General features: G+C 38.9%; 1 protein-coding gene across 6 annotated transcripts in view; it reads left to right on the forward strand.

Annotated features, from left to right (window-relative positions):
- Positions 1 to 14609, forward strand: part of hdac5 (histone deacetylase 5) — a 323514-nt gene that overhangs the window by 44686 nt on the left and 264219 nt on the right. For all 6 annotated transcript variants that reach the window (XM_048614512.1, XM_048614511.1, XM_048614514.1 and 3 more), the window contains one exon: positions 12437 to 12622. In XM_048614512.1, coding sequence (XP_048470469.1) covers positions 12601 to 12622 — 22 coding nt within the window. In that variant the 5' untranslated portion in view covers positions 12437 to 12600. The remainder of the gene's footprint in view (positions 1 to 12436; positions 12623 to 14609) is intronic.

Consider the following 14609-nt stretch of genomic DNA (forward strand, 5'->3'; position numbering starts at 1 on the left):
CTTTTCTGAAGAAGGGTCTAGACCCGAAACATCAGCTTTCCTGCTCCTCTGATGCTGCTTGGCTTGCTGTTTCATTCAGCTCTACACCTTGTTATCTCATCATCTTGTAGGTTTCAGGTTTTATGATTGAATTCCCACTTGACATTTTTATGAAGCAGGCTAATGGTATTTTGAATCCTTATAACTTTTAGATACTAAATATTTTTACTGGCCTTCCAAACTTTTTTGGAATGTAACTGAATTCTGATTGTTAAAATGAGTTTACAAGTTGTTTGTCCTGTTCGGTTTGCCCAGAAATCTGGTCTGTGGATTGTTGGGGTCTGGACATATCCTGAAAGATGCACATTGTGATCACTTGGAAGTCCTGATGTTGTGGCGACATGGTGATTGCTCCGGAGGTTTAAACTTCTGATAGGAAATTATTCTGTGACAGGAACCCCGCAAAATGTCTCCAACTCTGAGTAAGTCAGGCTTCAGAGGGCTCCCGTTAGTTGTGTAGGTAGTCATCCAAGAAAAGGTCAAATCACACGACACGAGGTTATGGTCCAACAGGACTATAACCTAGTGTTGTGTGATTTCTGACCTTGTCCACCCAAGTCCGACACCGCCACCTCCACATCAAACCCAGGAAAAATTGAAGGATTAAACTTTGCTTTATTTCCTAGTAACTAAAACCACATTTCCCAAATGAGGGAGCACAGCAGAGTAGTGGAAGAGATGTTGGAGAGGCCAGGAGCAGGCTGTCTGCTGGTTCAGAATCTGTACAGAACACTGAGGAAAAAAATTAACAAGTGCCATCACAGGACAAAGAGTCATGTGGGGTAATTGTTAGTGATAAGCTTATAATTTAATTTTCATTAATGAACTATAAAGCAAGATGAGACTAATTAGTGTAAAAACCAAAGCCAATTTGATCATTTATTATATAATTATAATCTAAATTCAATTACTTAATTAGATCTAGGGGATAAAGTTAAAACTAAATAGCAAGGGAGAGTGACATTAAAGTGTTCTGAATTTTTAGTAAATTAAAATCAGAGCTGTATAGTGTTGAAAAATATGTTCAAGTTAATCTTTTGATGCTTCTATGTTTATTTATTTTCTTTAAGTTAGCTCTGTTAAGTAACAGTCTAATAGTTGTAGGCAAGATGTAGGTACAAATAAGTAGTAGTTCAAGTTGTAGGCTCAAAATAATGAGTATTCTGTACAAAATAAATAGGGAAAAACTGTTCCTTTTGGCAGAAATGTTGTGAATTAAAGGACACCTTGTTTTAATCTGTCCTAACCACAGGTCAGAGCTTCACAGTGCTATGGACACTTTAAATTTATACTTCCAAAATGCATTTTTTTAGAAGTAGGTGTCGTGGACGCTGAGTTAACCGCTCAGATGAACATACAGTGGTCCGTAACACGTGATGAAAGTTTTGCAAAGTTAGTGCAATAACTCCTCCCAAATGACCTATCTCCCAGTTTACTGCCTCTGAACTAAACTTATTGTGAAGACTTCTGACATGTTTGTTTTACGTAAAACAGGAATAGCTACTTATTACTAATGAAAAGTACTTTACAAATTCTGGAATATCAATAATACAAACTCTTAAAACCACTAATGAACTACTAATTAATTTGCCCAAAATCTCCCTCCTTTTTTTTCTTAAGATGGCATTAAACCTGCTAGATGAGACAAAAAGTTAGTGGTGGAGATTAGATAGCTTAAAGACAGAAAGAGAGAAAGCTATATGGCTGGACTCAGTGGCTGAATCTCAGGCTAGCAGTTCTAACCTCTGAATATGATAAACCCCTGTAAGCCGCTCTAAGACAGTTTGGCAAGGAAAGAGCTAAAACCTGTGATAGAGTTACTGAGTTATATTGGTTCCTACTTCAAGGCAGTGTCTTTGTGGTATTGTACACAATGTAGCTCCTTGCTGAAAATTGTTTTCCAGTTGCAATTATCTGTTCTTTGTTTCAAGCAGTGTCCCAGTGTCTCCAGTCTGGAAGCATACCTTTCTTGGACCTCACTCTCAAGCTCTCACGTCGGCTCCTCACAAGGGTTGCAAGGTTTCTTGTGTTCAATTCTGTCCCCTTGTTTTTCCCTCCAGATTGTAATTTCTTTTAACTGGTCATTTTTGTACCTGTTGCAAGATCATAGGGTTAAACTCCATGTTAGCTTTGGTTGGCTTTCTGCAGCATGGAGTGACTGACCAGCAGCCAATCCCAATCTGTGCTGATTCCTGCTGTCTCCAAGGTTGATTCCTCAGCAGGGAAGTGGGATCTACCAACTGCATCATGAACGTCACAGAGAATTCCAATCTTTCCCGACAAAGTCGTTTCTAAAAATTAATGTTAGCAATTATTTATGGAAGGAAATGCTATTTTTAAAAAAAAGGTAGGGTTGTAACATACCACCCCACCAAAAGGAATGAAATGCATTCCAGGGTGTTTGATTTACAGGTTAGTATGTGTCAAGATGAGACATGCGTAATAAACTTAATTTCTTAGACGTATCATGAAATATTTACAATCTTGCACCCTTATCTTACTCTAACAACAGCAATATATGTTCTTAATTATTATATATTTATATAAATAATTCAGACTTCTTTACATCCTTGACAAGGCATCTGCTATTACATTACCTATATCTTTGATATGTTCAAACTTAGCTTTGAAGTGACAAATTCAACTGGAGCCACCACAGTATTTTATGTTTAAATCTCAAACAAAAATTAATGAATTATGGTCTGTAAACACCAAAGTCTTCTCTGCCTCTGGGATGCACATACACCTCAATGTTGAAAGGCCTCCAATATCACCAGTGCTTCGTTCTCAATGGTGGAGTATTTTCTTTGATATTGATTTAGCTTCTTTTGAAATGTAGCTCACTGGCTTCTTGATCACTTGAAATCATCCTGGAGCAGAACTGCTCTGATACCTAAATCACTGGCATCCACTGCGAACTTAAAAGTTTTGGTAAAATGTGGAGCTTTCAATATGGGCTCTTCTAACAATATGACTTTTTGGTTCTTGAAAGCCAACTGGCATTCTGGGGTCCAGATTACCTTTGCCTGCTTTTGTTGCAAATCTTTAAGGAGTACAGGTACTGTATTAAAATTTACATGTTACCAAAAACCTCATAATGTCCTGCTTTGCTGAGGGGTGGGAAAGTCTATCCATGCTCTAACATTTGCAGTTTTGGGCATCACCTTCCTTTACGCAACAAAGTGGCTGAGGTAAGTTGCCTTATTTCCCTTTTTAATCATCTTATTGGACCACTGAATCTTGTTTTTAGTGGTTCCCCTTTTAATGGCAAAAACACCAAAACTTCAACTCCTGATTTGAAGGTTCTGACAGCTGCCTGTCTGTCAGCCCACTTTTGTTCAATACTGGGCTGGCTTTTAAATGCTCCTGTGCAACCTACTCATCTTTCTAAAAATGTGGATACATAGTCCAACATTGGTTTCTCAGTCTTCTCACTTAGGACCTAATCTCTGAGCAACCTAAATGGCCCTCTCACTTTGTCATCATAAGCCAATTCAGACGGGCTAAAGCCGGTGGATTTATTTGGTGAATTCCTGGTGTTGAACACGAGACAACTAAGTATCTTGTCCCAGTCTTTTGGGTGCTTGTGATAGTATGCTGGAGTCATGATCTTGAGAGTTTGGTGGTATCTTTCTAAAGTCCCTTGTGTCTGTGGGTGATGAGTTGTCAGTTGAATTTGCTTTATCCTCAAGTTGCTAATAATTTCCTGAAAGGCTTTGGATCTAAAATTGGACCCTAGGTCTGACTAAGCCTTCAGAGGGAGTATTTTGTTTAAAAACTATAAAAGTTTCTCCACTACTACCCTAGCCGCAACAGTCCTCAAAGGGATGGTGCCTGGGAATTTCGTGGTCATATCTACAATTCGGTATTTACTGATTCTCTGCTCCGGTCTCCGGCAAAGGACAGACACAATCAGTTAACACCCAGCAAAATGGTTTTTTAAAAACTGAGATGGGAATTAGGGGAGCTGGTTTGATCTTGTATTAAAGGCTTGTCCATAGCCTGACATGTATGGCAAGTTTTGCAGAATAACACCGCATCTCCACGTACCTTTGGCCACGTGAAATGTCGATTTAGGGAGGATTGAGTCTTCAGGATTTCACTGTACCCTGCCATAGGGATCTTGTGTGCTAACATGACAACTTCCAGCTTCTGACAAAACTTGGAGTGTACCACAATCTGATGGACGACCAACTACTACTACTTCAACTGGTCTATGAGGAGGTCTCCACTTCCTCATCAGCACTCTTGGAACTCCCTCTGTTGTAACCTCTGAGTGAGCAGGCCTGTGCTAACTTTAGTTAGCTTGAGTCTGACTGTTGGACCTCAATTAATGTCATTGTTTCAAGCACTCCCACTAGTCCTTTCTCCTTCCCACAATAGTTTCGCCACGCTCTCTCCTGTTTGTCGTGTGGTTACTTCTTCCACTGATTCTTCCTGCTGAACAATTGCTCAGGCGTTATACATGTTGGGAAGACAGCCGGAACTACTTCCATCTCATCTCAATCTCCTGGTTCCTTTATTAGGTGAGGTGATGACTTTCAAGCCTGCCAGGTGTTTCACTAACAGCAGGTCTACTCCTTCAATTGGCAAATTGTCTATCATCCCTAATGTCCCATGATATGGTGTTTCAGACCAGCCTTAGCTTATAATGTGTTATGGACTAGACCAAACCCCCTCCAAACATACCAAGGAGATAGCCTAGATCGTAACTTTTATCTTATTTAAAGGCAAGTGTAAGGCATTGTGTTCCAGATGTGATTCAATTGGTCAACCTATTAGGCTTAAAGTAAAGCACACTTTATTTTTACACCACAGTTAAAATACACCAAATAAATAATTGGCATAACTTTAACTCGATCAAAATACTTAAAATAATATATATTTAACTCCTCATCAATTATTCCAATGTAGCAGCATCCCATAAACACACCTGTGGCAAAGACAAATTCAGCAAAACAGATTTCCCTCACTTGATATCTCCTTCAGGAGAAAGAACACTGACCGAAGGAATCTAGTAGCAGAGAGCTGTATCCAGCAGCTTCAAGTCAAATCTCCAACTTCAACAACTGAAAACAAAACTAAACCCTAGGTCTGTGTGAGCCTATTTCCACTCCATACTGCGCTTGTCTACTTTAAAAATATCCAAAGCTATTTACTCTGTTTCTATAGAGCAGACACCTCAGCACCAGGTTTGCAATTCACTCCTTCAAGAGAACCAGGATAGACCAAGTTCTCTTAAAGGCATATGTCATCACATGAGGAACTGAGATGTGCACTGTGCATACACCACTTATTAGTTCCTTGGTCTTCACCAAACTTTCAAATGGAAAAACTAAACCATCCTTCAATAGTAAAGATTGGGATGGTTATAAAATAATAAAATTGCCATGGTCTTTGACCTTCTGTTGGAAGTAAAAAGCCTCACTGTATTCTTTGACAAAAATCTCTGGTACCCTTCACTTATTTGTTTCCTCTTGCTTTCTTCACAGGATTTACCTCCATTCTTTTTACCATGGTCACTGCTACTGACCGGCTTGGGGTGCTTTCTTCTTTAATTTTTTTTCTTCTTGCTGAACGCCTATGGCTCCAACTGGTTTCCATGCAGTTTCCAGCAAGTTGCCTTAATGTGCCCTACCTTACCACAATGAAAACATTTCGGTTTCCTGCTTTCTCCTCCGCTCTTAACCACTCCTTTCTGGCAGTGATTTCTGAATACTCCCAGTTGTCCCTTCCTTACCCTGGCTAACAGCCTTCCTCTCTCTCTCCCACTTTTTCTCAAACCTCTGCGGGGTGGAGTGGTGGTGATGGAACGAGGACTTAAGGGTCAGCTGCAAGTCATGGACCATCTGTGCTGCCTGCCCAGCATTATTAGCTTTCTGTTCCTCTACATGCAGGTAATAAGGAGGTTTGAAACTCCTCCAACAAAACAACTTCTCAATGTTTTATAGGTTATTTCTATTCTGGATGTCCTGATCCATCTGCCTAAATTAATTTTAGGAGTTAGTTATAGAATGAAAGGTTTGACAGAAAAGATAGGGTTATATGCAGAGGGTGGTGTTTGTATGGAATGAGCTGCCAGAGGAGGTGGTGGAGGCTGATACAGTTATAACATTTAAAAGACTCCTGGTTGGGTATATGAATTGGAAGGATTTAGAAGCATGTGGACCAAATGCTGGCAAATGGGACTAGATTAATTTAGAATATGTGTTTGGCATGGACAAGATGGACTGAAGGGTCTGTTTCCTGGCTGTATATCTCTATGAATCTATTACAAGGGGTTAATGCAACCTAAAATGACTGTGGATGGAAACTGGTGTCTGGAGAGAGTAATCCATGAAATGTCACCTAAAGGTGCAAAGGGAACTTCAAGCAACAACCCTTCAGAGGAGGAAGGGACAAGTCAAAACTGACTTAACTATGATCTCTTGTGACTACAAAGCTAATGACAGGCTGATGAACCCAACTTAATAGCCCTGTAGCTTATGCTCCAATCTGCAGACATTTTTTATGTTTCTTCCTTTGAAGTATGCTAAAGGTTAGCGTTAAAAAGCCCGGTTCATCTTCCCAGGGTGTGCACGTGGGACTGAATGTCTTCAGTGTAGCAACCTGGGTTCGGGCATTAAGTTGCTGTGAAAATTACAATCAAAGAACCATTCCCTAGCCACCCATGTGTTGCAGGTAAAGGTATTCTGAGCTCTCAAGGTCAGCTAGCTAGCATGGCAGACGAGGAAATAGGACAACAAAAGGACTCTCTGTCACCATGCCGGAATTCTGACATGGTTGAAAGGATGCTTTGCGAAGAATTCCGAGACTTGATTTTTTTTAAAACTTTTATCTTTTTTGATTTTGCCTCTTATTTCTTATTCCTGTGAACATGTTGTGTTACTTGTTCCCTCATTTAGTAATTAATAAACTCACTTTTTGTTAAACTGTCTGGTGTAAGGGACCTGTTTCGAAATGAACCTTGATTGTGACTAACTGAGGGTGTGGTGAATAAAAAAGGGGAGCCACTGCATCTTGACAATTTGAAGTATCTAGCCTGGATACCCAGCAGAGAGCTGGCATGGACCTGATTATGTTTACAGCACAGAGGAAGGGTCATTCTATAATTCTAAGATTAAGGGCTGTGACTTGAATGTTGTGGAACTATGTATCCTTTCCACAGTTTATCCATAGGGCAGGAAATTGTGGGGAGACGTTAATGAAACCTGCCTTGGATAACACATTGGGACATAGCAAGGAAAGAAACATGAAAATAATTTACAATTAATGTGAATATCAAACTTTTTTTTTTACGGAGAGTGTAAGTAGTGTTGTTGAATGAAAATCCATTATTTTAATTATGCACATTCATAAATATTCAGCACAGTAATGCGTGAATAATATAACACCTACAGATTCATAAGTGATGTTTTGATGCTGCCTTTTCTGCTATTCTGTGCATGTCCATGACCAGAAAAAACATGAACTACCAAAAATATCTTCCAAACTATCCATGTACAGGTAATCTGATATATAAAACATAATGCTGCTAAATCCTTTGGTTCATAAGCTACTAGAAATGCCTCTTGCAGAGCATCTTTATTTTTTAGAAGTTGATACATGCACATTAAACAATTGGATAAAGTAAATATTGGTAGACTGAGTACATGTTCAAAATTTATACTTCATTACTGAGAGAGTGACTTTTTTCCTAGATTGAAAATATTGTCTTATGAGAATAAGTTCAGCAGGCTGGGCTGCTTTCCACTGGAATTTAGAAGAGTGAGGGGTGACTTCATTGAAGTGTGTACGATCCTGAATGGCCTGAGTTGGAAAGGATATAGATGTCTTCTTGTGGATAAGGTTCAAACTAAAGGGGGTGTTGCACTATTTTAAAGTTAGATCTAACCCTTTCAGAATAGAGATGAGGAGAATGAAGTCAATGAAATAATACAGAAACAGTTATGGAATTTTGTCACTAATTCATGTTCTGTATTGGTATATGTGAAAATTAATCAAAAGATCAAATTTTTGTTGTCCAGTTCAGGATAAAACTCAGTGTGTTGAAATGTCCTATTTAGTAAATGCAGATATTAGAAAATCTATAATTCTTCCATACTCCAAGACAATGTGACAATTTGCATCTCTGGCTCATTTATCAGTTTATTTAGCTGAAATCAGATACGTGTTGGATTTAACACTGAACATCATTCTGAATTGTTCCACATGAAATACCAAAGCAAGAATGTTGGTATTGACCTTGTTTGTTTAAAAAAAAAACCTCTTCTTCTTACCCCTGAATGGATGATGACATTGAAAGTTTCTTCTTTAAAACTCAACGACTGGTCTATATGTTTATTTAAGTGGAACATTGGGATGATGGAAATATCATTTGTTGTATTTCTTCCTAAAAGCTTCAGAAAATAATATCGATCACTTTTAAAATTTGTGGTGAGACATTAAATTAAAATTCCGGTGTTATTAACGAAAAATTTGTGTTTTCTTTTCAATATTGTTAGAAATGCTTCTGGCAATTTAGTTTCTTTAATTGCATCATCCTAAATTGAATGCCTACCAGCACTTACCATTGGTAAACTAGTTGCTGTTTCTTTTTCCAGTGAGGAATAACCTAACAAATGTGACATTGATTTACAGAGGATTGGAATGGAACCGAGGTCTCTGGTGCTGTGAGGCAGCAGTGCTAACCGCTGAGCCACTGTGCTGCCCTGCTTATTTGTTTGTTTATATATTTCAAGTTCTGTAAATACCTGGGCAGAATAGGGTGGGGGAAATGTCACTGAAAGGCCTTTGGACGTTGCTTTGTTAGGAAAAAAAACTTTCATTTTTTAGCAGTCATATGACACCCAGAATATAGTGTACAGTTTTGGTCATCTTATCTGAGGATGGGTGCTCTTGCTGTAGAGGGAGTGTAGTGAAAGTTCACCAAATTGATTCTTGGGATGGCAGGGCAGATGTAATAGGAGAGATTAAGTGGATTAGGATTGTATTCTCTGGAGTTTAGAAGAATGAGGAGGGGGATCTCGGAGAAACTGAAAAAATTCTAACAAGACCAGAGAAGTTAGATGCAGTAAGATGTTCCAATTGTAAAGGAGTGCAGAGCCAGTAGTCACAGTTTAAAGATAAGGGTAAACCTTTTAGGAATGTGATTTATGAGACAGTTCTTCACCCAGAGTGGCGAACTTTTGGAATTCATCACCACAGAATGTGATTGAAGCCAAAACATTTATTCAAGGAGGTGGTAGATCACCACAGAATGTGATTAAAGCCAAAACATTTATTCAAGGAGGTGGTAGAAAGAGCTCTTGTGGCCAAAGAGATCAAGGTTTTGAGGAGAAGGAAGGATCAGGATATTGAGCTCAGTGATCATATTGAATGGTGTAGCAGTCTTGTGGGATCAAATAACCTTCTCCTGCTCCTATTGTCCATGTTCTTATGGATGTTTTTGATGTTTCTGTAAACACGTGTTTTCATACTCCAAATTGTGTGTTAACCAATTCTGCAACTTCATTGAATGAGCATTGTTGTTATAAAAATCGATTAATTGCTGCTTATCAAAGAGACCTGTTTGGCTATTTTCATTCTAAGTGTAAGGAAGAGAAAGCATGCTATTGGCCATATTAGACTTGGGTATAATATTTTTGTTTTATGTTGTAATCTATGGCATAATGGGACGAGAGGGCATTCTTCCCATCACACATGGTATCGAGATATTGATTGCACTTAATCAGGGTCCCACAGTGTAAGTTAGTTGGTGTGTTGTGAAATCTAATTTCTGTCATTTGATTTGGTTCATTTAGGCTTTTCCTTTGCTACATTTACATTCCAGAACTGCATAAAGAATCTTTGCAGAAGAGGGACTTAAAGCTTGCTCTGGACTCTGGATGTCTTTAACTTGTGCATATATATTTTGAATCAGCATGTTTAAACGTGTTATGATTGATCTCTGGGGCAGGTGGGACTTGCCAGATACTTTTCCATAACTTTTTCAGGATTTTGTCTGTTATCTTTATCTGACAGATAACTTCAAGTTTTAAAATCAAAATGATGTAGCGTAGAAAAAAGCCATTTAGCCCTTCGTACTTGTTTCATTTATGCCATGCAGTGATTAGGCAACATTGTTTTGTATTTGCAGAACACCTACATTCTATCTGCAAAAGTGACCTTGAGTTTCCAGTTGCCTGCCACTTCACACCGCCATGTACCCTGCCCAGCATCGCTTTCTTGGACTTGCTGCAGTGCTCCAGCAGAGCTTAACACAAGCTGGAAGACCAGCACCTCATTTTCTGCTTGGGAACCCTGCAGCCTTCCGGATTCTGTACAGAGTTCAATAATTTTAGAACTTGAGCACCTTCTCCCATGTCCTTTAACCCAACCTCAACAGAATGGACCTTGTCATTGACATGGGCTGATACCACAAACAACTCTATGTCAGCCACTAATGGTCCCCATTAGCAGCTGTTGATTCTCCCAGGGTGACCATTACCCAGTCCTTTGTCCAACTGTTTTTCTCTCTCTGGCCTCCATCTCCATCCCATCTTTAGCGTGTATATTAACGTTTTCCTAGCTACATCAATTCTGAAGAAGGGTCACTGGACTCAAAACTTTTACACTTTCTCTCCACAGATGCTGCCAGACCAACTGAGTTTACCAGCAATTTCTGTTTTTGTTTCTGATTTCCAGCTTCAGTCCTTTTTTTGTTTTTTTAAAAACTGCTTTTGTCTTTCTTATTTCTTCACACTTAATTTAGATTGCTGCATTTGTCAGAGCTTGTCATTTTGTAATCCAGCTTCAGGTGGATGAATTAAAGACAGCTGATTTTACATTAATATGTAAAGCTGGGGGTGAGAAGTTAGGTTTTCTGGTCAGTGGTATCTCCTGTACAATGTACTTTATTGACCATCCTTTTGACTTTTCTTACCTCTCTTTCATGTTCTTCCATATGTCTTTTAGCTAATATGTCTGATGCCTTACAAAACCTTGTTATACCAGAAGTGCTATGAAAGTGCAAATTGTCCTGTTCTTATGATTATTTCAAACAATATATCTTTGTTAAAAGTACGGAATTCACACTTTGCATTTAAAAAAATCCAACACTGGTTACTTTGACAGTTGGGTAATGCACTGCACATTTCCACTGCATGACTGGTTTTTGTCCATCTGTGAAAATGGATAGCGAATGTTGGCAGGCAAAAGTATTTAGTTGTGACTGTCCTTGCCGCACGTTCATACATACACAAAGATTTATTACCAGCTGGATAAGAATCAGAAGTTCAGATCGACAATGAAGTATAAAGCCTGGAACGTTTCTTATCTAACATCTCATAATATTTGGGCGTCACGGTAGCTCAGTGGTTAGCACCGCTGCCTCTCAGCGCCAGGGACCCAGGTTCGTTTCCACCCTCGGGTGACTGTCTGTGTGGAGTTTGCATGTTCTTCCTGTGTCTGCATGGGTTTCCTCCTACAGTCCAAAGATGTGCGGGTTGCGGGACTGGCCATGCAAAATTGCCTGTAGTGTCCAGGGATGTGTAGGCGAGGTAGATTAGCCTTTGGAATTGTAGGGTTACAGGGATAGGGTGGGATGCTCTTTGGAGGGCCAGTATAGACGTGAGGGGCTGAATGGCCTGTTTCCACACTCTAGAGATTCTATCATTCTATGACATTTTGCAGTGACTTTTTGTATTAACAGATGGTGTATAATATTGTTCCCAGTTGTTCAGAGGGTAAGTGAGTATGTCAGATTATGTATTTTAAAAGCATTGTGGCGGAAGCACCTAAACAAACTTTGCACCATACAGAAAGTTTTCTTTGATATATTGCTCTCAAACTGTGTGGGTACAGTTAGATGACTTCTGTGCTTCTAAATAGTTTTGGAGTGTGGGATAACTGCACCGCAAAGGAGAGGCTTAATTAAGTCTCAACTTTAATCATTTTCTAATATTTGATTAAATCGTATTCTTTATAGCTGATTAGCAAAATTGATCAATTTGTGAAACAGTTGTAGAATTGTTTGGGACATAGGGATTGATCTGCAGTCAAAGTTCAAGAGCTAACGGTTGCAAGACAGTTAAATTGCACTGTCACTGTTAATCACAGCGTGATAAGTTTACATAGGCATTTCAATTACTTGCTATGGAACTTAAAATAGGAAAAAAAAAATGGAGCGACTTGCATACGAAGATAAAATGTTTAAGTGTATAGATCAGTACATTTAAAATCATATGTTGCATGCAGAAAAGAGGCAAGTTGCATATTCTAGTTATCTCTGAAGTGTATTTTGCACATATTATCTATTAAAGTATACTTTTTCTTGTTGCCAAAGTGAATTATTTTGTGTATCTAAGTGCTGCAGTGCAAAATATATTAATGTTTTTGTTTCTGTTTGAATGTACAGCACCCGATTTTGAAGAATTAATTGTGCCTGATGTGAGAAGAGATGCCAGCCTAATGTAGAAAAGCGGGAGTATTCGCATTGTCTTCAATCTCAGCAGGATCCACTGATTTGTGTAGTAAACAAACATATTGTGTGGCAGGATTTCCAGTGAGACCAGGTGAATCATGAGCTCTCCAGATAACACAGGTAATATTTTCAGTATCTGTTTTGCTTGTTTTATTTCATTTTGCCTGAAATAAATAATTCAATAATGAAAGAAGACCAACTGCAGAGATTTCTAACCACCAAATTGAAGAGCAGATCTTGATCTGTGTGAAATGAGGAAGTATGATACTATCTCAGACAAATTTTGATTTGTCGTTCTGTAAAAATGAATTAATTATATTGTATACTAATTTTCCTATTTGTCTTTATGTTCAAAATTAATGTTCCTATTAATGCATTGCTATGTATCTGGTCTTAGCATAGAAACATAATGCAAGTCTTACCAGTCTTTCCTGTAATGTAAAATATCCTAGAACGTGACTGTATATTCTTAAATTTGAGAGTCTTTAGTTTCCTAAAGACTCGTTGATTGGTCTGTGCTAGCCATGTAATAAATTAGCTAATAGAAACAGATGACATCCTAATGATCAGTTACACAAAAGAATAAACAACTTTTGCTTTTCAATTTTCACGTGTACTCATATTTTTAAACTCCTGCTTTCTTCCTTGATATATTTGCTTAAACATTACATTTAGTTCATTCTTAAAAGAAAAACTTCCTGAACTATTTCCTAATCAAGTTGTAAGCTTTGGAATTTCACTAAAACACGCGAACGCACGTAGCTCCCAACCGATCAAATGCTGTGGTCCTGTCCATTCAATGAGGCGTAAAGGCAGAGACAGAGACTACCAATTATGGCAATGCCATACAGCCATGCAGAGAAAGAGAGAAGCAACCTGGAAGTCTATAAAACATAGGAACAGAAGTAGGCCATTCAACCCATCGAGTCTGCTGTGCCATTCACTGAGATCATGCCTGATCTGATCATCCTCGATCTGATCGTCCTCAACTCCAATTTCCTGCCTTTTCCCCAGAACCCTTGATTCCCTTACTGATTTAAAAATATGTCTATCTCAGCCTTGAATATCTTAATGACCCAGTCTTAACAGCCCTTTGCGTTAGAGAATTCCAAAGATTCACAACGCTCTGAAAAGAAATTCTTCCTAATTTCTATCTGAAGTATGTGATCGCTTATTCTGAAATTATGTCTTGTGGTCCTGGACTGTCCTACTTGGGGAAGGAACCTTTCTGCATCTACCCTGTCAAGTCTTCAAAGAATCTCATTCTTCGATATTGCAACAAGAATGGGCCCAATTTATTCCATCTTTCTCATAAGACACTCCCTCCATATCTGGTATCAACCTAGTGAACCTTCGCTGAACTGACTGCAATATCACTACATCTTTCCTGAAATAAGGGGCCCAGAATTGTTCACAGTATTCCAGCTGTAGTCTGACTAATGCCTGTACTTTTTAGTAAACTGTTCATTTAAATATTCAATTCCCTTTGAAATAAAGGTCAGCATTCTACTTACCTTCCCTTTTACCCGCCGAACTTGGATCCTAGCTTTTTATAATTCATGGACATTGACTTCCAAATCCTCTGTTCTGTAACTTTCTGCAGTCTTTTCCTCCATTTAATTAATATTTAACACTTCTATTCTTCCTGCCAAAAATGCATAATCTCTCATTTTCCCACTTGATACGCCATCTGCCAAGTTTTTGCCCACTAACTTGTCTATATCTTTGCAGACTTTGTCATCCTCACCGTTTGCCTTCCCACTCTGTTTGTGTCATCCTTTAGCTTGGTGATAGTACATTCACTTTACTCACCCAAATCAATATATATTGTAAGTAATTAGGCCCCAGCACTGATCCCTGTGGCACACCACGAGTAATAGGTTGTAATCCCCCTTTATTCTAACTCTGTGTCTTCTATTAGTTAGCCAATCCTCTCTCCATGCTAGTACACTACTTCCAGCATCATGAGCTTTAGTGAAGTGGGTGGCATGGTGGCCCATTGGTTAACACTGCTGCAACACCCTGCCAGGGACCTGGGTTCAGTTCTGGCCTTGGGTGACTGTTTCTGTGGAATTTGCACATTCTCCCCGTGTCTGCATGGGTTTCC

The sequence above is a fragment of the Rhincodon typus genome, chromosome 30 (assembly GCF_021869965.1).
Source record: "Rhincodon typus isolate 14 chromosome 30, sRhiTyp1.1, whole genome shotgun sequence".
NCBI classification, from domain to species: Eukaryota; Metazoa; Chordata; class Chondrichthyes; order Orectolobiformes; family Rhincodontidae; genus Rhincodon; species Rhincodon typus.